Here is a 25891-nt window from a genome sequence, read left to right on the forward strand (position 1 = left end):
TATGAGTCTTTTTAATTTTACTTTTAAATGTCTTTGGCAAAGCTGATAAGATCCTATGAACCATACAACACAAATGGGGATAGTGTCTGTTTGTAAAAAATGGGTCAAATTTCATAATTGACCTGCTTTTGTTCTCCATTTTAGCAACTGCACTCAAGTGTGCGGACTGGGAATCTGGAAACCTGTCTAAGGTTGCTGTCACTTGGAGCCCAGGCCAATTTTTTCCACCCCGTAAGTGAAATCTGTTACAGAAACAAAATCTGTTAGATATGTTAGAACAAGGTTAAGATAAAATGAAATCTGGGTTGTTTTAAGGACATACTGACCCATAGATATTTTAATTTATAGTTTCATTTATTTCCAACTCCTTTAATTTGATCAAATGTGTAAAAATACTGCTGTGTTCTTTGTATTAAAACTCAGCAGGAAGTGGACGATGAAAAATAAATGTTTCATTCTGCATGTATGTTTCTAGACGAATAGTTTTGGATAGATAAATGTGAATTAGAATTTTGGATATGAATTGAAAAGACATCAGGGATATTTAATGGATTGAACGTGACTGATTGGGGTATACTCGAGTTCTTTTACTGTTACACAGACAATAAGTCATCTCATTGTTGAGTGGGTTGATTGAGCACAGATGATGAGGTGTTTTAACCTGTTGAATGTCAAGGATGCTGAAGAAAGACACATGAAGAAAATGTTGTGTCGTGCATATCAAGAGAACAACTTGGTGCTATACGTATATTATACTTTGGGCTAAACCAACCCCAAGTGGACTTGGCCAGCAGTAGACCATCCTGGTGGACGTCAGCGAGAGTGACACCAACTTTTAGCGCATGGTGGCATCTTAACTGCAAGGCGCTATATTGGTCAAGATCTGAACCTTCTTGCAGGCTCATTTTGACATGTCAGCTGTCTAGGAAAACAATGCACAGCTTCATGTTGCTTGTGTAACAATGCTTTTCTTTTAAGATGAGAATCTGACATTTGTGTTTATAAATGTCCCTTTTCTGCAGCTATAAACCCCGTGATCATTTTAATGAGATGAGTTGGGAGGATGCGTGGCATCTAGGGCTCAGAGAGCATACCATACAGACAGTACGAGACATGCTTGCTCGTACTGTACAATAGGAATGGGACAGAATCCCACAAGACACCGTCTGCAATATGAAAAACATGCATCACAGATGTACAGCTTGAACTGCTTCTAACTGTGGCCACATATGCCACTAGCTTATACTTTTCACAGCAGACCTTATGTTGATCAAGCCAATTGATGATAAATATTAATCAGCATAATTAATTTACCAATTTTCTGTCTGTTCATTAAAGTGTTGGAGTACCCTTCCAAAGAAAGATTATTTTCCTGATAATAACTTGTCCCAGTTGTAAGTGAGAAATTTCTTTTGATGCTCACTATATATCTGCGGTGTGTTAATACTGGATCTTTTGAAGTTCAGTGATAAAAGTGGAAGGTGGATGAGTTCCATGAATAGTTTGATTTCACACACATGTCTGGTCCTTGCTCAGGAAAAGGGGAACACCCCTCTCCATGTTGCAGCAAAGGCTGGGCAGGTTTCTCAAGTGGAGCTACTCACTGTATATGGGGCAGATCCTGGGGCACCTGATGCTAATGGGAAAACGCCTATTGATTGTGCAAGGTAAATGAGTCTCTGTTTATTGCTTTTTTATAGTAATTGAATTGGAGGTTGTAGGTTGTGAGTGACACGCATTGAAGTTGTGAGTAATGAAAGTTATGTTGATTTCTCTTAAGAACTAAATTGCTTCTTTTTTTAAGGCAAGCTGGGCACCATGACCTAGCAGATCGGTTGGTGGAAATTCAGTATGAACTCACTGACAGGCTAGCATTTTACCTCTGCGGCAGAAAGCCAGGTAAGTGGGGAAGCATGACACAAAACCTACACTGACACCTTCATTTCACTTCTCTTTCTCATCTGGTTGCCTACTTTGATTCTAAATGCTTTGCCTTTCAGATCACAAAAATGGACAGCACTTCATAATTCCTCAAATGGCAGACAGGTAATACAAAAACGATGCAATAAACGTAGCATACGTTCTTGTGACAGTGCATAAAAGCTACATCAGGTGGATAATTCATTGGCTGTGGTGTTAGATCAAAGTTATGTCTGAGTTGTTCTAGAATTGTTGTTTAACAAAGTGTTTGTATAACAAGTTGGCTTCGTTGGCTGTCTGATACATGACTCAGAATGTGAGCGGCACCTCAGACATGGCTACCTGCCTGTACTTGCCCCAGGGTCAGAGATTGTCCCGTCTTCCACTTGAGAGAAACGATGCAGAACAATCTCTCAGCGAGAGGGGGTTTTGTTCACCTTTGATGTACCGTAGCAGAGAATTAGTTCTGCTTTTTTGATTATGCACTTCGCTTTGCATCTTCTGATGTTCCGGTGGTGGGGCAGAAAACTGTACTTTGCTTAAAAGCTCTGCTTCCTCACGAACCTTAACCAGGAAAGAACCGATAACTTTTATGTCATTACTGTACTGCTAGGTCTTGAGATTCTCATTTCAATTCATGGGATTAGAGTCTAAAACAGCTAAACTTGAGATGCATTAAGTGCAGAGCATTACATGCTCTGAAGAGAGAAAAATACATGAAAATAATGAATATTGTAAATTCAGTTTTTTTTCAAACTCTAGATTAAATCAAAGAGACCATGATTTTAAGTTTAGACCATAAAGTTAATCTAAACCTTATATTTGGCCTAATTTAAATGTTGCAGCCTTTGTGGGTTTTAACTTTTAAAAATGTCTTATTATTCTTTCCTTTTTGCTGCTCTTTGTTTATGGATAAGGCATGTGTAAGTACTTTAGTTACTCTCAAGGCAGACTTGAGATCTTTGGATTAGGTTTCTCTTTAATTGAGAACTCAAATTAAAAATGGTATTTCTTGTTTCAATAGCAGTCTGGATTTATCAGAGTTAGCGAAAGCAGCAAAGAAAAAGCTCCAGTCTGTAAGTTTCTTTATTTCTTTAACTTGCACACATCATAGATGTGGAATAATATTGTAGTGAGCGCTGCCCTTCCATGGCTTGGCACAGTACACTGTTAAGTATAAACTTATTTTAGTTTCTTAGCTCAAAGCAAATGTCTCATGGAAGCCTTTGAAATACAAAATAAGTATCTCAATCATGAAACATCTATGCATGTTTCACGGAGGCAGGGTTTGTTTTGTCTTCATGCCCATTTGTCCAGTAATATTGATATGGACAAAGATTTACAAAAAATAACCTAAAAATAAAAATCAACTCAAGATTTTAAAATTTTGGAGGTGAATGATGAGAATTTATACCGAGCCTGACTGATACGAGAACAGTGAGTTTGAGGGATGAGCTATTGATTCGTTTCTTTCATTAAACTTTTCAGCTCAGTAATCATTTGTTTGAAGAATTAGCAATGGATGTGTACGATGAGGTTGATAGAAGAGAAACTGATGCAGGTGAGTCATAATGAATGTAGCTGTAAATAAAGACCATTTAAATCTTAAATGACCAAATAATAATTATAATAATAATAATAATAATAATAATTGCTTACACTTATATAGCACTTTTTTGGACACTCCACTCAAAGCGCTTTACAGGTAATGGGGACTCCCCTCCACCACCACCACCACCAATGTGCAGCATCCACCTGGATGGAATAAGGCAATGTTTGAAGAATTAATCTAGTTCCAATTAAGTCTATCTTTTACCCATCTATAATGTATGTTTTTATAAGACGTACTGTCCAGTTTCCAAAGTAAGGCGTGCTATAAAGTTAATTGATTTTGAGTTTTGCTCTGTGATGCTTGTGTGGGTAGGAAACATTTGTTCACCCAGAAGTGTTTTTCTAATATTTACAGTGTGGCTAGCAACTCAAAACCATAGTACCCTGGTAACCGAGACTACAGTTGTGCCTTTCCTACCTGTGAACCCAGAGTATTCATCAACAAGAAACCAGGCAAGTCTTTGCAGCCACATACATTTTATGAATAAGTGGAGTGTCCTAACAGAATAAGAGAATCAAACCTGCCCATGCAGATGGAAATTGTATTGCTTTTCAGTAGCAGAGTTGGGAAATGGGCAAATATCTATCTTTTTATCTGAAAAGAAGAAAGTCTGGTGCTTAAAATGTATAATGTTAGGGATAATGTGTTAAGTTTAAACTTGACTGGCATTCTGATTTAAATTTAACAATGAAGCCACTAGGTGGTAGTGTGTTAATCATTGTCTTAGCCAAATATTTCGACAATGATTGGTCACTATTATATTTGAAAAACTAATTTTCTTATACAGATCTGTATCTGAATATGTTATAAAAATTATTTTGATAAAGTAATTAAATGTGTATATTCTAACTCTGAGGAAAGCAACACATGCCTCAGTGTTTATTGAGGTGTATTTTTTCAGAAGAATTGGTTTTTAGTTTTTTATTCCATGGTTTGGAAATGTGTTTTATTCTGTAAAGTTGATTGTGTTAATTTTGCAGAAATTCTGTAGTTTCAATTTCGTTCTTTTCCCAGGGAAGACAGAAGCTTGCAAGATTTAATGCTCATGAATTTGCAACGCTTGTGATTGACATCTTAAGCGATGCGAAGCGTCGACAGCAAGGAAGTTCTGTTGCAAGTCCAAAAGGTACAAATGAGTACTTAGTCAGATGCAGTTTAAAGGAAATCATTTGTGAGCAATCTGTTTTTCCTAATTCTTGTATTAAGTGATTATCTGAATTATTGGACCTACCAGAGATTTTGACCTGGAAAATCTCTCGAAGCGCTAAATGGTTTTCTGTGTTTGGTTTGCCTCTGTTGTAGAAAATGTGGAGCTGATCCTTAAAAATATAAACAGTCGGCATGGAAGTGAAAGCCAAGACAATGACCAGCCGGATTATGACAGCGTTGCGTCTGACGAAGATACAGACCAGGAGCCACCTTCTGCTAAAGGAGACCGGACAAAGGTAACACATGTGTGACACCACGTGTGGAGACAAGATCTGTAAACGTGCATGTTTGGCATTTCTTTTTGAATCGTACACATGAAACTGTGCACTTGTAAATATCCTTTTGCTGTTTTCACATGTCCCTTCACTGAGGCTCAAGTGCAGAGAAGCAGAGAAGTCACTAAACATCATGCAGATATTTATAGGATCTGTTTTTGTACCAGTTAAATAGAAACACATGACAAGATGAAAGTTTAAAGTGTAGGTGTCAGAAGTCAGTGTGTTGAAATGATCTCACAGGCCTTACTCTTTCGGACTTATTGGTGTTCTTTTAGAAGCATTTTAGAAGCTCTAAGTATACTTGCTTGTAAAGGCCTTCAATGCTGGAAGTAAATGCAGCCACTACTGAATGGCTGCAGTGATTTTTTTTTCCCTCAGCAGTGACAGGCTCAATGTGCTCTTTTTGCAGAGCGTGGATTCAGACTTGTCAGACGGACCGATCACGGTGCAGGAATTCATGGAAGTTAAAAGCGCACTAACAGCGTCAGAAGCCAAGATTCAGCAGCTCATGAAAGTGAACAGCAACCTGAGTGATGAGCTAAGACTGATGCAGAAAAAGGTACATACAGATCCATGCCCCCAGAGCACAAACACAGACACTTAGCTTTGGAGCCACAGGGGATTCATGTGAGCACAGCGAAAAGACTTCATCGCAAGGCTCACCTCAGAATTAACACCTTGTTCATCTCTGTCACAGAAATGTGAGTGGAGTACTTGCATTAATGTTTTATTGAAGCAGTTACGCAGCATCTGTAATTTGCTACTGTAAAATAATTTGATAGAGTTTCCCATGATGTGACTTAATATCATAGAATGGTCTCCTTTAAAAAAAAAGCTTTAAATCAAAGCATAAGTTGCTCGCACAAAGCACAGAACGACAGCTGGGTAGGAATTAATAGTCATTATGAAGTGTCAGTGCTTCTATTACACTTAAAACTTTATATCTATTATATTTTCACTATCAATATGTTACATTTTCATAAGCATTTTAAATGAATGTTCACACTACATCATTATTTGTAATTGTTTTGGCTAAAAAGGGTAAAATCAGGACTCTCCTAATTTCATAATTACATTTTGCTCTTTCTTTTTATGGTTATCCAAATTCTAGTAAACGTTTTATCCTGCCAGATTATTTCCTGGAATAAATCTAAGCAGATGGCATTTTCCTGTGTGTAGTAAAATGCTGTAGTGTGAGCAGTCTTTAAAAATAGCTAGCTGTGTACGAAAATAAATGTTTCACACATGGCCTAAATTTAGAAACCTTTTACCATTAGGTACAGTACATGTTAAATTTACTAATTGACCGTAGTTACATATCTTGGCTGGAATTTGAAAGATTTCATAGAAATCAGACTAAAACCTGTTTGGGGATAAAAAAGTGAAACCATAATGTAGTATGCTGAATTCTTATTACTTTAAGGTAATGAAATGTTATATTAAGTTATAAAAATTCTAAGATGCAGAAATTTTCATTTTGAGTTAAGTTCCTGATTGACTGATGTGTACCTCACCTTGGCTTTCTCCAGTACCCTGCAATAAAGAAAGCCATTGTTTTCTATAGAGCATTGTGTCTTGATAAAGACATAAAGACAGAGTAAAATCAAGCTGGAGAGCTGTTAAAAGAGTAATGAGGTTCAGATGCTTGTGTTGTTAACTGAATGGCCTAGATGTAGCCAGAAGTGTGTAATTTGATCAGGCATTCCACTGGCCTCCTGAAAGACCAAAGAGCTGGAGTTACAGCTCTGAGGTGGCTCATGTAAGGATTTAGATTAAAAAATGTGACATAAAAAGATGATTGGACTTTAGTCTGTGGGATTTCTGTATGTTTGGTTGGAGTTTTTATTGTTTCAATCATGAATACCCAAGATAACATTGTAATTTAAGAAATATCAAACTTGTAATAGGAAGAGGTTATTAATTGAATTAACTGCACTAGGGATCTAACCATTTTTATGAATTCATATTTCTAGCACAAAAATACGTTCATGAATGTTTTTGTCAGTCATCCAGTATAATTTAAAAACAGATTCTGGAGACTGAGACACTGTTGTTCATATATCCACCACATCTGGGGAAATAAATACTTCTACACTTTAAAAAATGCCAAAATTCAAGAGGACATCCATCCAAATAATTCAAACTCAAGATGTACAAACATCAGATTTAAATAACAAGTTTCCTACGATTACAAATATCTTCAGCAGTATTTTTACTCAGTTAGGTGAATCTAACCGTGTAAACTGAAGCTGTGTGGGCTGGCATTGTGTGAACTTACAGCTGTTTGAATTTGGATCTGAATTGGCCAGATTACAATTATTTTGCGATGAAAATTTCCATGTACCTGTATTTTTCAGTTTAAACTACCTTTATTACAACAATTCCGAACCATCTAATCATGATTTGCAGAAAGGATGTAATCTTTCCCTCCGTTTTCCACTTCTCTGGATATTCACTGCTGCAAGCCTTTGTTTCCCTGTGACTTTCAAGTGTTCATTTCCTGAGCTTCTGTCCTGTGCTGCCTTTGCAAGGATTACTTCCTTTGGGCTGCTCAGTCAATTTTCACTGGGGGGAAAAGGTCTCCTATATGGGTGCTGCGTGCTGTATTCTTTGCTTGCTTGACATTTTGCTGTGCTTTGGTTTGCTCAGCATGGTTAGGGTTAACGTGGTAGAGCAGGTAGTTTCTTAAATGAATAGAGTTCAATAGCTGGTTATAAGAGCCATTGTCAAGCTGCAGAGACGGTATTCCAGACAGGTTTGACACCAGCAGTAAAGCAGCTGCCCCTGACTTGGCTTTGAATTCAGTCCTTCATTTGCAAATCCTCAGGCAGAGAAAGTATGAGCAATAGGATTAAAATGGGGGGGGGAATCATGCATGTCAGAAAAATGGTGTACTCTATGCTAAGCAAGAAAGAGAGAAAAGCTTGCTGCAAAAGCTCCTTTTAGCATATTGCTAAACGTCTCTTCCAGCTGCAAACGCTGCAAAGCGAGAACACCACTCTCAGGCGGCAGGTTACAACCAATAACTATCAGGTCCCGACTGGGTCCGAGTACCCAGAGCCCGCCAGCCCTTCAGCCTCAGCCCTGACGTGGCGGGCATCCGCGCGCGGCAGCCGGCCCATGTCTATGTATGAGACTGGCTCGGGTCTGAAGCCCTATCTCCCCAAGGGAGATGCCGCCTTCACAGAAGAGGGTATAACCGCCCTGCATCCCTTCACGCCACATGTAAGTAGACCCGCAATGAGCTCCTGCTGTTCTCTTCTTTTCAGCTGGTTTTTTTTTTGCCCTCTTGCCACCTGTCTCAGTTGTTCTCTCACTCTCATGAAATTGTGCCCCTTTTCCTTTTTCAGTCATTTCCTGCTGCTACTCCACACCTGGCCAATATCAGGCACCGCAATGCCAAGCTATTAAGGTCACACAGCTGGGCCCACGTCGCAGCCTGACGAAAATGCCTGATAGAGGAATGAGATTTTTATATCTCGGTGAAATTCCTCAGCCTGTGTTTTTTTTTTTTTTCTGGTTTGATTTTTCATGAATTTCATGTGAAAAGAACCCAAATGATTTCTATATTGAATGAAATCGGCTTAATGCGAGTAGCTGTGTTGAATTCTGATTTCTGGATTTTGTTGTTTTTAAAATGCTCCTTGAAGACCTGTTTCAAAGGACATTTAAAACTTCATGGAATGATACAGCTTTTAAACCATTTGCTGCGAGACTTTTAGGCTCCATATTTGGGCAAACGTTGAAATAAATTAGTAATGCTTAACTTTAGTCGTAAGCTCAGGGAATTTTAGATCTGCTGTACCATTTGTAATTGAACAAGTGTTTTTCCTGTAAACAACCATCGCACATTAGGAATACCAGTCTATACATGAAAAAGCTCTATGGTTGTGGTGTAACTGAGAATGATCGTTTTTAAAGAGACATAAAAACATTGTGAAGGTATGTATTAACGTCATTTGGAGATAGTATTAAACATGTCTTTCAAGTATTTCTTTGCTTTTGTGCTTTTTTGTTTTACCTTGTTCACATTATCAGCAAACCTAGACCATTCCTGGGTGTGTTCTGATTTTATTTCTGTTTTGTAATGAGGTGGAGGGTGTCTTTTTCAGTTCCTAAGATTTCATTCAGCACAACACTCTGGTTGAAAATCATGAATTTCTTTCACGAATATAAGGTGGCGTTTGGAATGTAGAGTAAAGAGTTAAATTTTTGAAGCAAACTTAATTAAATTAAAATTACTTGAATTGCTTGTCAATTCACCAATTAATGAAAAGATGCTTTTAATATGCTTAGACAAGTATTTAATACCTTGGCAAATTTAAACTGGGAAATAAGATTTAAGAAATTTAATCTCAAACATGCTGTTTGTGCTGGATTGTAAAATTTCGTTTTTACTTTTTCTTTTGTCGTTTTTTCTCTCTTTTTTTTGCCCGAGTATTGTTTTTATTTGTTTACCCTTTCAGATTGGGAGGAGCGCTTTTGTGACCTCCTCTTCATCTCTCCCCTCCTTCCCTTCCATGCTCTCCTGGTCGCGGGACGAGAGTGCGCGAAGGGTTAAGTACCTTCTCACTTGGTCTGCTCCCCGGAGGAGGCGGCGATTCCTGCGAGAGACCCCCACTTCCTCCCGCGCCCCCCTCCCTCTGACCTCCACTTCCTTTTCCCCTGTCCTGCAGCATGACCCAACTCTTCATGACCTCACCTGCCTTCGCCGCCTGATACGTATCTCCACCCTCCTCTCACCATTCTCCGTGCTCCCCTTCTGTGTGGTTTCTTCCATTTCCTTTTTTTGTTTTTGGCCTCATCTGTTTTAACCTCACGCCCTCGGAATGCTGCGATGATGGTCACAGGTTTCTTAATTCTCCTCGGTGTGCTCTCAAAATCTCTCCAAAATCTTTGTTTTTCCGTTGTTATCCAATGAGTATTTGGTGAATGGAAAAACCAGATTCACAAAACAAAAACGCCTTCTGTTAGAAAAAAGAAACAATCTCAAATTAGTTGTTCAGCTGAACGTTTCCCACAAGCTCCAGGAACCTTTCTTTTACAGGTGATAATTAAATAGCAAGTCCAACTCTCCAGATTTCAGAGTGCTCGCGATGAAAAGCGATCGACGCTGAAAACAATGCAGCAGTCGTGAGATTTTGATAGGACACTGTCAATAACAGCACACTATGCTACTAAAAGTGCCCATTCATAAGGAAAAAGAGCTGGCTGCTGGTTTAGAAGCAGTATTTTTGACACATTTAGGTTGTCACAATCTTCCTGATCTTTTTATATGGTGTTTATGAAAAGCAACACGTTTATTGTTATTTATATTTTGGAAAAAAACATGGATATGTTTTGCCTTCTTAATTAAAATGTTCTCACCTTGGTGCATTAAAATTTGAAATGTGTGTTGTATGTTTTTGAAAGCCAGCACCAGCTGTGAGTTTTTTGTCTTCTTAGAATTCTAACTTGGTGGTTCCATCGAGCATGTTTGCACTACAGTAACTCTGATTGTACTGCGCAGGGGATTTGCAATCGTTGGCAAGTTATCCAGGAGAGAATTTCCGTTCATTTTATTTGGAAGAGGAATTTTCGGTGGTCGTTAGACACAGAAATGAATAATACCTTTCTGATCACCTAGTTCACAAAGCAGCTGTATGTTGTAAGTGTGACCACTCGAGATACTGTGTGTGGCATCATGCCCGTCAGATATGAAGAGGATTGTGTGTGGGCATGTGTAGGATGGAAGGGTACGTATTTGGTTTTCTGACTGCCTGTCGCGCTGCTTTGAATGCTTTTCACAGCCTGTGTGTCTCTGGAGATGGACCCTGCAGTGAAAGATGATGTAAAAGCAGTGTGCCCAGAATAGTCTTTTGCAGTTCAGAGGGAAACATTTAAAAAAAAATACTTATGTGGCTTGTTAGATAAAAAAAAACATAGTCTTTTAGTTTAGTTTACTAGGAAAGACCAAGGTAAAATATTCAAAAACGCAATAAAATTAAATATGTACTCCTGCTTCTGGGTAAATCTTCGTAACTAAAAGTTTCTAAAAAACTTTTTTTTTAACATAAATCTCAGTGATTTGGTTTAATGTTAATTTATAGTTATTCCTAAAATGATCATGCTACAAATAAGACCAGAAGTGTGCAGTATTGGCATGAAATATGCCCTAAACAGTGCTGTCATCCACAGATGGTTTAGCAGAGGCCTTCAACAGTTGGTTTGGACAACCTTTTTTACAATAATGCCAGAAAAGCTCAGGGCTAATCTTGCTCATGTCTAGTGAAACCTGCAATAAGGAACTCTTGTCATTTAGAATCTGTAAATGCATGCTGTTAGAGAATAGCGAAGCACTTAGCTTCCTGTGGTTAATGTTTGACTTTGGTGTTCCTGCTATTGTGCGTTTACTTCTGCCTTGTGCATTGTCGTTTCATGTTCTAATCAGGAGTTCAAATGTTTAAATCCACTTTGATCAGGAAAAACTCCACAGTGGGAGTTTTCATTCCAATACTTTTAAAACTGTATTTGACACTTATGTAGGCGTGGATGTTTTGCTGATTTGTTATGTGGTTGGCCAGTCTTTAGTGTTGGTGTAATGATGACACAAATGAAAGACATTTACTGTATTTAAGAAAAAAAATATTTGAACCCCAGAATGACCTCTGTTGACTAACTTGGGCAATTAAAATTTTAACAGCTTCATCTTAATTATAATCAAATTAATGTCTTGCTTAGAGGTGTTGTTTTCTTGTTTCATGCAAAGTAGTTTGTCTTTTTTTTCCCCCTATCATGGTTATTTTTCAAAGGGGTGTGGATCTTAACTCCAGCTTCTTGGCTGAAAGAAAATGGTTTAAAACGGTTAAAATTCCTTGCCCGTTATTCTGGTTGTAAAGTATATATTTCCTTGGAGGCTTATTCTAAAACTCATGGAAAAGTATTTCCATTTTTTAAACATTTCTCCGAATTTTTATAATTTTACTCGAACTTTGTGATAACCAGGAATAATCCCAACAAGAGTGGGGGAAAAAATATAATACTGTGTAGTTTACCATTAACTGTGTTCAGGACGTTTCTGTTTTGTGGTCGCTAGTAAAGCTTTGGGGTAAAGAAAACCCTGTTTTTGAAAGAAGCTTAAAAACTGGTTTGTTGGCAAATGTTATTTTTTGTTACTTGGTGCTGAATGTTTCTGAAAATTTCAAACACAACTTTGCATTGAAACAGGAAAACTTGCTCTTGTCTGCAGCGTCTCTGAAAAGATGCCATAGCTGTGAATTGCTTTTTAAACCTACAGGCTAGGCAATCTCTGCTACTGTTCTTCCTATTTTAGGCCTCAAAGATGGAAAAGCAGAGCAGTATACCTGACAGTGACTACGACAACACAGTGAACGACTCCGAGCTGGAAGACGTGGGGTATGGACTTGTTCGGTTCCGCCTCCTGTCTTTTCCTAGTTTTTCTACAGAGGGCAGGCGGTGATCTGTTCAGTCAGCAGGACTTTTTTTCTTAATCGTGTGACTCGGTTAGATATTGCAGAGCGTGCTTAAAGATCCCATCCTTGCAGACTGTGTCGGAAAGGCAAGCAGAGGAGCAGCGGTTGGCAAGGTGACGGATCCATCCCTGAGCTGGACGACTTAGAGGCTGAGCCAGATGCCACCCTGCCCAGCACGGAGGACGTCATTCGCAAAACCGAACAGATCACCAAGAACATCCAGGAACTTCTGCGAGCAGCACAGGAGAACAAGCATGACAGGTGAGACTGGGGATAAGTTCCCCGGAGTGCCGAGTGTGCAAAGAGTGTAATCACATCTTCCTGCAAGATAGGCAATTTCCATTGAGCTGTGCTGCCCTAAATTGCATGGGCTCAGCTTATATGCACTGCATGGTCTTTGTTGGTATGCAAGTGTAGCGAGACTCCAGTGGCAAATGGGATATCACACATGAGGCTGGTGACAAAGACTTTCATGCAGTTAAGTGCTTTGCCTCTTTTCTAAATCATCCCAGATCTGCATTACAGCATTCTAGTAATAATTCCCATTCTTTAATTTTTCTCATCTTCTCCTGTTTTTCCCTCATCTTCTTTTCAACATTCATGTTCTCGTCATTCGGTTTCTTTGGCATGGATGAAAGAAATAGTTTAATTTTGGTTCTTCATCCCTATGATTTCATTCTTTCTATTTTCTGTCTCCCTCTCTCTCTTTTCCTTTTGACTTTCTTTGACGTTTTCTGGTTCCTGTTCTCCATTCTAAGCAGACCTTTTGAGCGTGAGAGCCTGCGAAAGCTTAGGCACAGCCTGGGCTGTTTCAGTACCCTGGTGCCCTGGGCCGAAAAATCTTCTTCCCTGCAGCCTCTCAGCCTCCACCAGCCTGACCCTGCCTCCTGGTACTCTGGCCTCTGCCCCTGCCTCCCAGGCACAGTGTCTCCTCTCTCACTACAATGTGCCGTGGGGCTGGATTAAGGGTTCCATGATTAAATCAGTCCTAGCGGTAGAGATGTAACTTTGTAACTTTGACTGTACTTTGATTGCTAAGGCATGGAGGAATTGTTGAGATACATTATGTTTTCGTTGACTGACTGGCATTATTGCAGTTACCTTTGTAGAAAGCCCAGATGGGAGCATTGATATTACCTAATTAACTTTTTACCCCTTTTGTCTAATGTTAGTGGAACACGTATGTAGTATGGCAGCAGTGGTCAGGGTTCTGGACTTGTAACTGGAAGGTTGTGGGTTCAGATCCCAGGCGAGACACTGCTGTTGCACCCTTGAGCAAGGTACAGTAACTTCATCCAAATTGCTCCAGTAAAATAATCAGCTGTTTAAGCTGCTTGGATAAAAGTATCTGCCAACTATAATGGTACAGTAGTGGAGACCTTTTGATTTGGCTTCCAGCAGTGTTTTTGAGGATACAAATTGGCTGTTATAAAAGAAAAATACCAGTTTTGGAAAACTCCAGAACTAGATTATAGGCTCAAATGTAGTTCATATATTCACTGCAACTCAGTGTAGCCCAGCAGCACTATATCCACTGCCTTTTATGTCTTCTCTTTCACTCCTTTATGACCTCTTGACCTTAAAGGTCCCAAAATTCATCAAGAAAAAAGTACAATTATAGTGTTGAATCACTTCTTTCCAACTTGCAGATTACAATGAGTTACACTACTTCAAAACCAAAACAGCTCAGCCTTGGGCTTTTAATTTTAGTTTATGTAATTATTTAATTGGTTTTACAATCGAGCCTCTAGGTAAAACTCTAGAAAAAAAGGCATCTTTTTCTATGACTTTAGAAATCATTCCTAATTTACCAGCAAGCCATTTCAAATTAGCGTTCACGTGATAAAAGACAAGTATGTTGGATGTTTTAAGGAAAATGAAAAAATAAGGTGTTCTCATTTAGACTGTATTTTGGCTGCAGCACTTGTTTAGTTAGGCAACATCTAATTACAATTTTCAAAACAAACTAAAAAGAAATTCTTCTGTGCTTTAAGAAAAGCACGAGATAGAAATGCTAGAATTATGGTAGCCTTGAACATTTGTTTTTACAAAGTAAAATGGGTGTGAAATGCTATTCTTATTTCACTTGATCAATTTGTTAATGCCATAAACATAATGAGATCAGTTAACCAGTTCAGATCTGGTGCTTTGTTCAAATGCAATCAATATCTGTGTTCAAAAGACATGACAGGTGTTTCAGGTTTTAACCTTAAAAGAGTGCATGTTGTTGTTTTTCTCCAGTGGATATCATTATTCCTAATGTTTGTTTTGTCCCTTTATAGTTTTATACCATGCTCGGAAAGAATACATGTGGCTGTGACAGAAATGGCTGCCCTCTTTCCCAAGGTAATATTTTACTTTCCGTTTGACTCCTGAACTGATTCTTCGTGGGGGGAGGCGGAGGTGGAAAGCAGAGGTTCATGACACAGGTTTTTGGGAGGTTGTCGGAGGAAAGCGGACATTCACTGGAAAGAGAACTTGGCTGTTTCTGTGTGGACTTTAAAAAAAAAAGTCTTTCTTAAACCTGCTTTTTTCACATCCAAATATGCAATTCATCTGGGGCTTTCTAGCGGCGGAAACAGCTGGGAGAACTGATTAAAAAATGTGGTTATCACATAATACGAGAGTGATTTAAACACCTAATGTCTGCAAAAGCGCTGATAAGAAGTACAATTTTAAAAGGGAGGGGAATCTGATCTGCTTTGCAGAAGCCAAGGTCCGAGCTGGTGCGGGGCTCCCTCAGACTGCTGACGTCCAGCGCTTACCGCCTGCAGTGTGAGTGCAAGAAGACGCTCCCGCCTGAGAGCAGCCCGGCCCCCGACATGCAGCTGGTCACCCAGCAGGTCATCCAGTGCGCCTATGACATTGCCAAGGCCGCCAAGCAGCTGGTGACTATTACAACCAAAGAGAACAACAACTGACACGCCGTGCTGGACAAGAAGGGAGGGAACCAACTGTTACAATTCCTTAACTGCTCCTTTAAGAGTTGATGTGCAGTTTTTGTATTTACAAAATGAATCGGAGATACAAGTTTTGTTTTAATTTTTTATAGCAGTATTAATATTTGCATGTCATTTTTTTTATTTAAAACTTTTAAAAACCCACACAATTTAGCCAAATGCCTTATGGCAAAGCCTGTGTTGTACTTCCGTTTAAGTGGTAGTTGCCAACATGTTTTCATCCAAAATGGTTTGCTAAAGCACTCCTTTGAATTTTGTAGCCTCCTTGTGGTACTGTTGGGGCATTCATGCACTTCATGTCTGTAATGTAATATTGAAAAGGTGTCCTTTTGTCATTGGAATAAACAGAGTACAGGTAGTTCTCGATTTACCTGCGCTTGATGTGGTGATTTGTGATACCCAGTTATGTGCTGGGATAAATAGCATCACTTGGATGACACACGGGCAGCCAGGCAATCTTTTTACTCTTCCAGGTGTCTCCCATCATCTCACACTTAATAAATAAATGTAGAACACGTCTTGATCTTAATCTATACATTCTGTTTAAAATGTACTGTATAAGATAAAGCCCTAAAGTAGTGATTATGTGGAAAAAAAGATTATGGATTATGTGGAATCCACCTTAACACTCAGTATATTTAATGATGAAATAAATCAGTCTACAGTTAGTAAAATTTAGTAAATCAAAATAAATTAATAAAAAGTCTTAAAAACCAAATCTGGAAAAAAAATCTGGATTAAAACCTTAAAAAATGTCATTTTAAAGGCTTAGAGTTAAGAAAATATTTGTTCAATCCAGATGTATAGGCTTAACTCCTACAGTATACTTTGCTAACTATTCACCACCCACCACTATCAGTTTTTTCAAGTATGAGATTGATAAACATTTAGGGTTTATTTTAGTACAAATTCTACAGATTTGTAGTATTCTACAAATGTGAATTCTGAAGAATTTGGCCCTCTGGATAGGAGTTAATCCAGATTGCATCACCCTACTATTTACATTCACTCTTATTGGAAATTGTTTTTTGATACTGTATACACAGCATATTGGAAATCGGTTTTTGATACAGTATACACAGCATTTTTCCAGGAACACTTGTACTGCATAAATTGAGGACTACCTGTACTCTAAATGAAGGGATGAGAATCTTAATGTTGGTGGTATTTGCACAGCATTATAGCAATATGAATGCTCTAACTTCATATTTTGTCTCTTGCCTGACGGCTTTAATTAAAAGTGACTTGTGATTTTTTTTAGAATTCCAATGATAATTTAAGACAGTTTGCTGAGGCAAATGCTCTGCCTACCTGTGAAATAGAGAAAGCTGCCATTGAACATTTTAAGAAGACAGGAATGAAGTTGGGTTTGCTCAATGATAGAATATTTGTTTTAATTCTTTTCTAGTTAGTGCAGGAAATTTTCAGTACAATTGTTATACTGCCTGTATTCTAAGAACATGTAAAGCCTAGTATGGAGTGTATGACAGTGAAAATGTTCAGATTGTCAGCCACCCAAACCTGGGATAATACCTGGACTTTGTCACCTTTGACTTTGCCATTTTCTCATTATATAAATGAGCCATAGTAGTGTTAGACAATCCCAAATCCTAAAGGTTATTTCAAGTAGACTGCAATCCTTTACCTCCATTACTAACCCCTTAACAAGCCCTGTGCTTGAATAGAAGCTGCTTACCTTTATACTGCCTCAGTATTTTGACCCATAGGCCCTGTCGAGAAAACATGCTCGTATCACATTTGTTCTTCTCAGTGTCAAACTTTGTAAAAACTAAAAGCCATAGCTTGGTTGTTTTACAGCATTAATATACCTCATAAGCCGAACACCATTCAGAGCTAAACCCTTAGCCAATATATGCATTTCCTTAAACTCAAATTTATATATAACTGACTGTAGTATTATTTCCTGAATTATAAACGAAGTCTGACATTTTTAAAGAAGTTAATCCCTACCTTTCAGTTAATTTGCTAAGTTAAATGTACTTAATTTTTAATACAAAAAATATAGATTAAGCAAAATAATAGAGACTAGTAGTTTAAACTGAAGTTTACATTCTAATGTACATCATCTAACATTTCTTACTTCAATCTGCACTTAAGTGAATTGCATTTTACCCTGGTATAATGTGCTTAAAAACTTCTCTTCCAGATGATGTAAGCAAAGAAAATGAATCAATCAAAACATCATCACACCAGACATTTTTTTCCACTGTTTTGTCTTGATGTTGCTTTTTATAAAAAAAAAATTACTTTGTGCCATATATATTTAATTGTTTGTCACAAGTGCCGCCAGGTCACACAGATCAGCCATGCTGCTAAATTGTCAGTCCATGTTAAAATTAATGGGATGGGAGGAGGTTGGCAATGCCCTTTCATTATTCTGCTACAGACGTGTCATCTTTGATACAGGAAGAGAACTCATTTTTCAGTGTTACACTTAAAAGCCAGCAAATGAAAAAGTCAATTAATTGACAGCCTGCCTGTTGCAAACTCAGCAGTTCTTCATGGTGATGTTGTTCATGCAGTTGGTGCTGCAGATTAAAACTTTTTTTTTTATTTTTAAAAAAAAATTATTTATAACTGTAACCTTAAAATACACATTTTTTAACTGTTCAATGTATAAATTTATTGTAAAGTTATTTTATCTGCCTTTTGTGTTACATATTTTTTCTTGCCTGCTAATTATGCAATAAATCAGGCTTCAAATTAAAACTGCTTAGTAAGACTTGTGTATGACCTTTGTTTTATATTTGAAATTAAGAACAAAATACATTTAAGCAATTATAGATTATGCAATATTTAATTCTATTTACACATGATTTTATTGTATACAAAATTGTTGTTACAAATATTTTAACAAGTTAAAAAGCTACATAAAATATTGAATATTGGCATAAAAATGAATATTTTCATGAGAGCAAATCTGTTTTCACTCTGTAGCATTTCCACATTGAACTTAAAGCTAAAGGAAAGAAGAAGTTGAAGCAGGTTTGCAGTGATTCCTGATCTCAACAAACTGAGCCTAAAGACTGTTAAGCCTAAAATTTAAAAGACTTGCCTATTGGTTTGAGACTAATGCTTATCACAGCATGATGACAGTGAGTTTGAAGACATAGGCCCTCTCACTTGATCAAGGTTCTTTGGCTTCTAATCATCCATCTTAAAATCTGCAGATTATCAAAAAAAGCTATTTCATTTTCAGACATTCCCTCAACAATCTTCAAGCTCATCCATTCCAAACATTTTTTTTAATGTAACATAGTCCATTGCTAAAGAGAAACTGTTGTCTACATCTACTGTCACACTTGTATCTGCTTCTAAATTCCAAGTACAGCTAAGGTCTATAATCGGTAACAGTTCAGGCCATTCAATGAAATAAAGTAAAATGGGGTCATGAGATTCATTGCATTTCTCACCATTAAATGGAGAAATGGTGGTATTGACATTATCCCCTTTTCAAACTGTACAATTATTACACTGTAATAAATCCCCCTTATTATTTATATACAAAGGATACTGTCATTGTTTTCTGAACAGGCCATAGTGTGCTGGAGGTCATCCCCACCCTATGTCCATGCTGTTCGTGGGCGACTGCAAAGCTGATGGAAACAAGAATATTTCTGATCATCTTTGCGACCGGAGTTTTGAACTGAAGAATAGACTTATTTCACGTACACAAACAAGGATTTATAATGATCATTTGATCTGAAAAGTACAGGACAGAAGCCCTGTTAGCCAGTCCTGTGAAAGAGCTCTTTAAGCACAAGCACTGCTATACCAATCATTATGCCTAGAAGTATAATTTCTAGGAACAGTGAATGAAAACTATAATCATGCTTTGTGTACAACATAGTGTTGATCAACACATAGTGTTGATTACGTCAATGTGAAAAAACAGGTGTGTAAAATTACACACTAAGCCCAGTAGCATCTCCCTACCTTGTCCTGATATCCACGCTGTGTCATCCTCTCCGTCTCCAGCTGGAGCTCTTCCATGTATCTCCTCTCAGCCTCTCGCTCCTCCTCTTCCTCCTGGTCTCGTCTTCGCAGATCTTCCCACTGCTCTCTGCGCCGTTCTTCCACCTGCATCGCAGCAGCACAGAAGTGAAATAAAGGGGTTTCAGAAATCTGATCCTAGTTCTGTACAGATCGCTAACCTGATTGATCAATAACCAGCTTAGTGCATACAGTACCTGTGCTGCGATCTCTTGCTTGCGTGCCGTCTTCAGCTCCTCTTCCTCCTCTCTCTCGCGCCTCCTCCGCAGCCTCTCCAGCTCCAGTTCTCGGATCAGCTGCTCCCGGCGCTCCACAGACTCCTGCTGCGCATGCCTGTTCTCCTGCATTTTCTCCTCCAACTGCTGCTGCCTTCCCGCCAATACCTGTAATTCGGCTGTCAGCTCAGTTCCTGCCCTCAGAATTCTCATTTCAGGCATTCTCCTAACACCAGTGCTTCCTCTACCGGAGTCAAGGCCACAACAACTAACAATACAGCTTACTGCTCCGACACGTACAATTGTTTCAGCAATGGTTAACAACCCTAAGGCAGACAGCTCAATGATCCAGACTGACACTGTGTGCACTTACCTTTCATTAAAAATCACAATTAGAAAGTGGGGTTACGTCCCACGGAATATCTTGTTACCAAATAATTTCAAAACAATATTGGTGATACTGACAATCAGAAAGATCCCAGAATAACTCATAGAAATGGTAGTTTCCCTGTACCTACCTCCTGCATGAGACGTTCCCTGGCTTTTCTCTCTTTTTCCCACTCTGCCTCTCGCTTCTCCCACACTCGCTGCGCCTCTTCTCTGGGGAAATCACACACGTTACCATTCCTGCCCCCAGCTCCAGGTTGTGGATGAGTAGACGGGTGCATATGTCAATTCACAAAGGTGTGCTGTACATGAAACTATTTTAGAGATCACAGTTTCATGTTAGGAACCATCTCTCTTATCAGCTTATAAAGTAATGTAGGACAGAATAAAAGCACCACAAAGGTGAAGAATCTGATACAAACCAATTCCTTGCATAAACCACGAATTCCACCTTATCAACTGAAACGGCTCTTACCAAGACCGATTTTAGTATTACAGAACATATTTTAGACACCACTTCTTCATGCCACAGAAGTATTTTTAAATAGCGCTAGAAAATGATTTTTGTTTGAGGTTCACGGAGACTGGCTGGAAGCGGGTGCTGCCCTAACCTGTAGAGGACGTCAAACTCGGCTTCCCTCTCTCTCTCCAGCTGAAGCTGCTCCTCGATGACTCGCTTCATCCAGGCAGCATCAGCCACAGCCCGCTCCCTCCGTGCACTGATCAGCTGGAGCTCCTCCTTCTCTCCCTCCAGGAGGGCAGCCAGGATCCTGCGATCTGCTTCCTGTCATCGAGGAACCAAACGATCAGCCACGCGACATCGGGCACGTTAAAGCCACACGCCGTCGAACATCCAACACAGTCAGTGCACCATCTGCCTGGAATTGATCTCATTTAAAGCGGGAAGATTAATAGGAAAGGAAATGTTATGCAAAAACACTTCTCAAGTTATTTTATGTGGATGCTCTCTTTACACTCACCAGCTCCTCCTGTACTTGTTGAGCTCGCCTCTTCATCTGAGTGCGATACTGACGGGTCAGAATCCGTCTGCAGGGTTGAGCAACAGGAGAGAACTTCAAATGCCAGGACTAGTGTGTACATCATCATAGCGACGAAACAATCCTAAACGTCTCCTTCATTCACCCATCTTTCAATTACCCGAGTAACATCAATCTGTCATAAACCTTTCAAGCCAAAAAATAGATCCTCTTTAAGTCCCTGACTTCTGTCCCTGATTCTCCCACCTCACTAATTACTGCTCAACCCTTAATGCATCTCTTCAACCAGAGTAAGCAAAATCTGTCCCTTCCCCCACACCTCCCCTGGTCCCCCGTTTGTTCTCACTAGCTCTGTCGTACCCCAGCTCTGATTTCTTCCTGCGCTCCTCCAGTTTCCTCCTCTCCTCCTCAAGCTGCTCCACCTCCCAGCGCTGTGCCAGCAGGGCATCCTGCTCCTTCCTGAGACGCCTGGCCTGAAGCAGAAAGCAGCTTCATCATCACACAACCCCTCTCACGACTGCGTCATGAAAAGAAAATGACAAATTCTACTTCTTAAAGAAGCAGGTCCTTTTTCAATCGTTCTTCACAGCTGATGAAAATCCCAAAGTGGGCTTTTCAGGAGCCGGTTCCTTATTCTAGGGATGCCTGCACAGACTGTTTGTGTCCCTGACGGGACCCCCAGGCGCAGTGCTTACCTCCTCGTCTCGCAGCTTCAGCTCATCCATCTGCTGTCGCAGCTCCTCTGCTCTCTGTTTCTCCTCTGCTCTCTTCCTCTCTTCTTCCTTCTTCATTCTCTCCAGGGCCTCCCTGCGACTCTTCTCATACTCGTTCTCAAACCGCCTTTGCTCTTCCCGAGTCTCTTCTGCTTGCTGCAGATTAACACCAGCATTACAGGCCCTCAAAGGTGACACTTCATAACAAGGGCACAAGGGCTACAAGCTGGACGCCTGTCAAGCTCCATGGAATTGTATTTTTCTGACAGCGAGCCATTTTTAAATTCACCGAGTTCTTGTTTTGCTCACTTTAGGATATTAAATTACTGCAGTGACATGCTTTCATGTTGTTTAGTACAAAATTCATCAAATGTGCAAATAATCTGATATTTATATACGATTATCTGGATATTCAAAGGTGTTATAAAGAAACATTTAGACAGCTGGAGTTGTAGCATGTTACTATTTGAAGTTCAAATATTAGAATTTTGACTTTCAAAGGTTAATGTCACCATGTGTTTTCAAAGCTGCAGTGAGGTAAAAAATGTAAGAGAGCATGTTAAAGGAAATATGAAGGAGTCACAGAGAAGTAACACTCTGCATGGAGAACAGGTACTGCTCCAGCCCGGCATTTAGCCCTAGGTTAGGTGAGAATAAAAGGTCAGTGGCCAGAGACCTGTGGCTCTTAGACTCAGCCTGAGTTTCACAGGATGTATTACAATGGAGTGTCACACAGCGATATGTACAATTAACCCAAGTCATACTGCCTGACCACCAGGGAGATGTATGAGGGGCCATGGCATTCTTCAAATGACATCTAACTTCATGATACATTTACTCAGACTTCAGTAAAAGCATAATTGTTAACAGGAGATATTGAAAGAACATTCATTTCAAATGTTAGGTGCCAGTGCATTTTGCTTTTCTGCAAAGTTAAGCAAGAACTGGTATTAGATTACCCTATGCCTCTCAATAAGGCATAGGGGCAAATGTTAATTAATGGTGATGGTGCAGGTACCTGTTTTTTTTCTCTCGTTTGCACCTGCCAGCTGTTCACTACATGGTCCTTGTGCAATGCTGATTCAACCTAGAATATAAAAGTATAAGGGGACGTTAAGGATTTCTTTCCTAACTTTAACACCTAACACTAAGAAGACAGAAAGTCAGATAAAACTTTTATGTCAAAACAATTGCATATTAAGCTGTATATATGTCTATTTAAATTAAAAAAAACAGTCTCTTAGGCTTCAATTGATTCTGCAAAATCCCCTGCTGCAGGTAGCAGGTCTCTGAAGAAATAATTTATCATTATGGGACAGGAACTCAATCCTAGGGTCAGGATTACACACTGTCATGGAACAATGATGTCAATGGCCTATTAGTTTCAGGATCAAGTCAACACCTTGACGCACTTCTCCTCACACTTTCACACCATGTGGTTCTCTTTAATTTTGCTGTATTTCAAGGACTCAGAACAACATTAACATTTTAAAAACTGATCCTTAAGATTCATTGCAGTTAGTAAGAGTACCCTACCTTTCAGAATGTAACACGTAGGATACAGAAATACTAGAGATGAACAAATTTCATATAACTGGATGCCTTCTGCATGTACCTCAAAATACAAGTAAATAACAAAGTGATGTTTGCAAATAAACTTTCAGACCATGCTTTTACCACATAAAGCATAGAAAAACAAACTGTACCTGACGTAAATCTGAATTATTTCTCTTCCAATGCTCCTGCAACAGCTCCTCTGCCACCTGTGACCAAAATCAAAAACTGCATTAAGGATTGCCAACAAGAATGCAGCTAACTCGATGATCAGGCCACTGTTTTCTCCCAGTCATAGCTTGGCACCAGCTGTCTTTGTTCTGTCTCACCCTGAACCTTTATCTTTCGCACGAATCCCACAATAACACGATTGATTATGTCAGGGCTGGATCAGGCTGAAATATTTCCCTGCTTACTTCAAACTACAGGAACTGGTTTCTGTAACGTGAGCACTGCTTGTACCTTCTTTCTCCGCTCTTCCCTGGATGTCCTGAGCCCCTCCATCCTCTCTGTCATCTGTTTGGCCAGCGTCTCTCTGTCGGGGACCAGTTCTCTGAGCTCAGCCTCCAGCTGGTCCCTCTCCTCCTGCAGGAAGGCTCGGAGACGGGCCCTGCGCTGCTCCAGACTCCTCTTCTTCTCCTCCTTCACTTTCTCCTGATGGTAGGCTGTCATGCTGGCAACAGGAGAGAGGCTGCCAATACTTAAATGGGAAAACTCAGCAGTTCACAAGGCTAAGAATTATTAGTAGACCAGTGGAATATGAAAGCACTTTTAAAACTGAACACAGGAGTCCTTTTTTTTCTCCACATAACTTTACGGAATAAGCTGCCCAACCATGTTGTTAAGCGCGATACCCTGACATTGTTCACGAAATTGCTGGATGAAACCCTCGGATCTATGAGTTATAAACAGCTACATGAGCTAGTTGTGCTGCATGTCCTCCTCTAACTTGTAACCTTTCTCACGCTCTTTTTTAAAGATCAAGGCAAGAATCAAGGAATCTTGCTTTATTGCAACGGGTATATATGAAAATAACGTTTTTCCTATTTTTTATCTTAGTTCTAAAAAGGATTGAACGCCTGTAGAAGGGAATGACTGTTTTATAAGAGTGATCTAATTCCATCCCAGCAAATTATCCTCGATGGGTCTCAAACACCACATACTGAACATCCCAAAGCACTTTGCCAAGCAAAGCGCGTGTAAACAAAAAGCAAAATCAACGATTCATCGTTGTCCAGCACATTGAGGTTAATAAAACACATTGTTGAAAGAGGTTTGCTGAATCACCTCTGGTGGTAAGACTGTCGGGAGCTCCACTGGGCTTGCTTGCTGCTCCGCACGTTGTTCTGTTTGAAATACTGCGAGTGCAGCTCCCACTGCTGCCGGAAGCGAGCCTCCTGCTCCCGCTGTCGCACGATCTGCTGCTCCAGAACTCGAGAGCGGCTCGGACAGCGCATCGAGAGGGTGGGAAGAGCCATCTGTTTCCTGCACCTTAAAAAAAAAACAAACGTTCATTGTAATGTAGGAACCCTTTCCTTTCAAACATCAATCAATACTAAAACAGAATGTCACAGGACCACAGATGATTATATTCTACACCCTTATTACCATTATTAAACTTTACAATGGGTATTCCTAGTTTCCTTGCACTAAAAATGACAATAACAACTCATTCACCTTTAGACTTCTACATTATTAAATGCGTTACCGTACACAAATAAGCAAGTATTCAACAATATTGCATAGATAAATGTTTAGATGTTACGCGTTATGTTTAACAGTGGTATCGTACTGTTCTTATCCCCTGCGATTTTAAACTAACATACATCGCGATGTACTATTGTAATGTTCATGTGAGACATATTGACTTGGTTTAAACATCTGGTTTCATAAGCACTCGAAATCAATATAATGCGAATTTGTAGTTCATGCAAAAGGGGACAATTCGTCTAAGAGGCAAATACTCACTGTAGAAATATGATTATCACGTTTTCAATAACGCAGTAAGGTAGGCTTTATTCCAAGTGGAAGCTTGTTCCAACTTCAAATTTCAGAAATTTCAGTTGGCGACAGTTCCTTTCGGCTATTTCCTGTTTCACTTGGTAACCGGTTTAACTTCCTGGTTACACTACGGATGCCGTAAGGGACAAAGCACATGCTTAGACGTTTCCCGTGTTCTTAACTAATGTTTCGAAACCGACATTCTGGATGTCCATAGCCTGCGTTGAATCTGCACTTAAAGGCTGATCACAATAATTGTTCAAACAAATTGCATGAAATGGCAGATATAATGGACTTTTCTGGGTTGGTGGCAACTCTACATTTTGTCTCGCTAGAAATTCTCAGAGAAACGCGTTTTAGGCACATGTTTAGCTGAACTTTGTCTTGAAATGCCAAAGATAGCACCTAAAAACCCACTGTTTTATGACTTGCTTGCTTTGAAATGTTAATTTTTTTTAAATAGAGCATCCAACATTTAGTATTTAGTGTGCGTGGTTTGCTCCTATAATAGCTTCGCGTTTTATTTAATTTTAAATTAGAAAGAAAGTAGAAATTTAC

At 39.3% G+C, this 25891-nt stretch overlaps 2 protein-coding genes across 11 annotated transcripts in view; one reads left to right on the forward strand and one right to left on the reverse strand.

The window, feature by feature from the left end:
* Positions 1–15821, forward strand: part of git2a (G protein-coupled receptor kinase interacting ArfGAP 2a) — a 24581-nt gene extending 8760 nt beyond the window's left edge. For 2 of the 9 annotated variants that reach the window (XM_069182151.1, XM_069182149.1), the window contains exons 5-21: positions 145–231; positions 1537–1667; positions 1805–1899; positions 2001–2046; positions 2945–2996; positions 3409–3481; positions 3887–3984; positions 4547–4658; positions 4835–4977; positions 5429–5578; positions 7990–8244; positions 9486–9575; positions 12332–12414; positions 12564–12752; positions 13250–13381; positions 14774–14837; positions 15200–15821. In XM_069182151.1, coding sequence (XP_069038252.1) covers positions 145–231; positions 1537–1667; positions 1805–1899; positions 2001–2046; positions 2945–2996; positions 3409–3481; positions 3887–3984; positions 4547–4658; positions 4835–4977; positions 5429–5578; positions 7990–8244; positions 9486–9575; positions 12332–12414; positions 12564–12752; positions 13250–13381; positions 14774–14837; positions 15200–15412 — 2013 coding nt within the window. In that variant the 3' untranslated portion in view covers positions 15413–15821. Of the gene's footprint in view, positions 1–144; positions 232–1536; positions 1668–1804; positions 1900–2000; positions 2047–2944; positions 2997–3408; positions 3482–3886; positions 3985–4546; positions 4659–4834; positions 4978–5428; positions 5579–7989; positions 8245–9485; positions 9576–12331; positions 12415–12563; positions 12753–13249; positions 13411–14773; positions 14838–15199 lie in introns of all 9 variants that reach the window. The other 7 variants (XM_069182152.1, XM_069182150.1, XM_069182153.1 and 4 more) reach the window with 7 other exon arrangements.
* A 2429-nt stretch (positions 15822–18250) lies between these two features.
* tchp (trichoplein, keratin filament binding) lies at positions 18251–25467 on the reverse strand. Of its 2 annotated transcripts, none has more exons than XR_011182982.1 (13): positions 25301–25467; positions 24620–24823; positions 23795–24005; positions 23485–23541; positions 22797–22865; positions 21761–21934; positions 21426–21538; positions 21048–21114; positions 20679–20851; positions 20199–20275; positions 19663–19848; positions 19409–19552; positions 18251–19068 (listed from the first exon to the last, which is right to left on the reverse strand). XR_011182982.1 is itself a non-coding variant. In XM_006640204.3 (13 exons), the coding sequence occupies exons 2-13, from the start codon at positions 24808–24810 to the stop codon at positions 19036–19038; spliced, it is 1500 nt and encodes a 499-aa protein (XP_006640267.2). In that variant the 5' UTR covers positions 24811–24823; positions 25301–25451; the 3' UTR covers positions 18251–19035. The 2 variants fall into 2 exon arrangements, 1 of the variants encoding a protein (XP_006640267.2); XM_006640204.3 differs by having other exon boundaries at positions 20199–20280; positions 25301–25451.
* Between the last annotated feature and the right edge of the window lie 424 nt (positions 25468–25891).

This window comes from Lepisosteus oculatus, chromosome 22 (assembly GCF_040954835.1).
Source record: "Lepisosteus oculatus isolate fLepOcu1 chromosome 22, fLepOcu1.hap2, whole genome shotgun sequence".
NCBI lineage: Eukaryota > Metazoa > Chordata > Actinopteri > Semionotiformes > Lepisosteidae > Lepisosteus > Lepisosteus oculatus.

Bases quoted from the DNA above. Each gene is read 5' to 3' on its own strand.
- tchp (XM_006640204.3), bottom strand. From the start codon at position 24,810: ATGGCTCTTCCCACCCTCTCGATGCGCTGTCCGAGCCGCTCTCGAGTT. The intron at 23,542-23,794 runs GTACAAGCAGTG...TTTTGGTCACAG, and splicing joins GGGAAGAGCGGAGAAAGAAG to GTGGCAGAGGAGCTGTTGCA. The intron at 20,281-20,678 runs GTTAGGGCAGCA...TGATTTCCCCAG, and splicing joins GAGTTTGACGTCCTCTACAG to AGAAGAGGCGCAGCGAGTGT.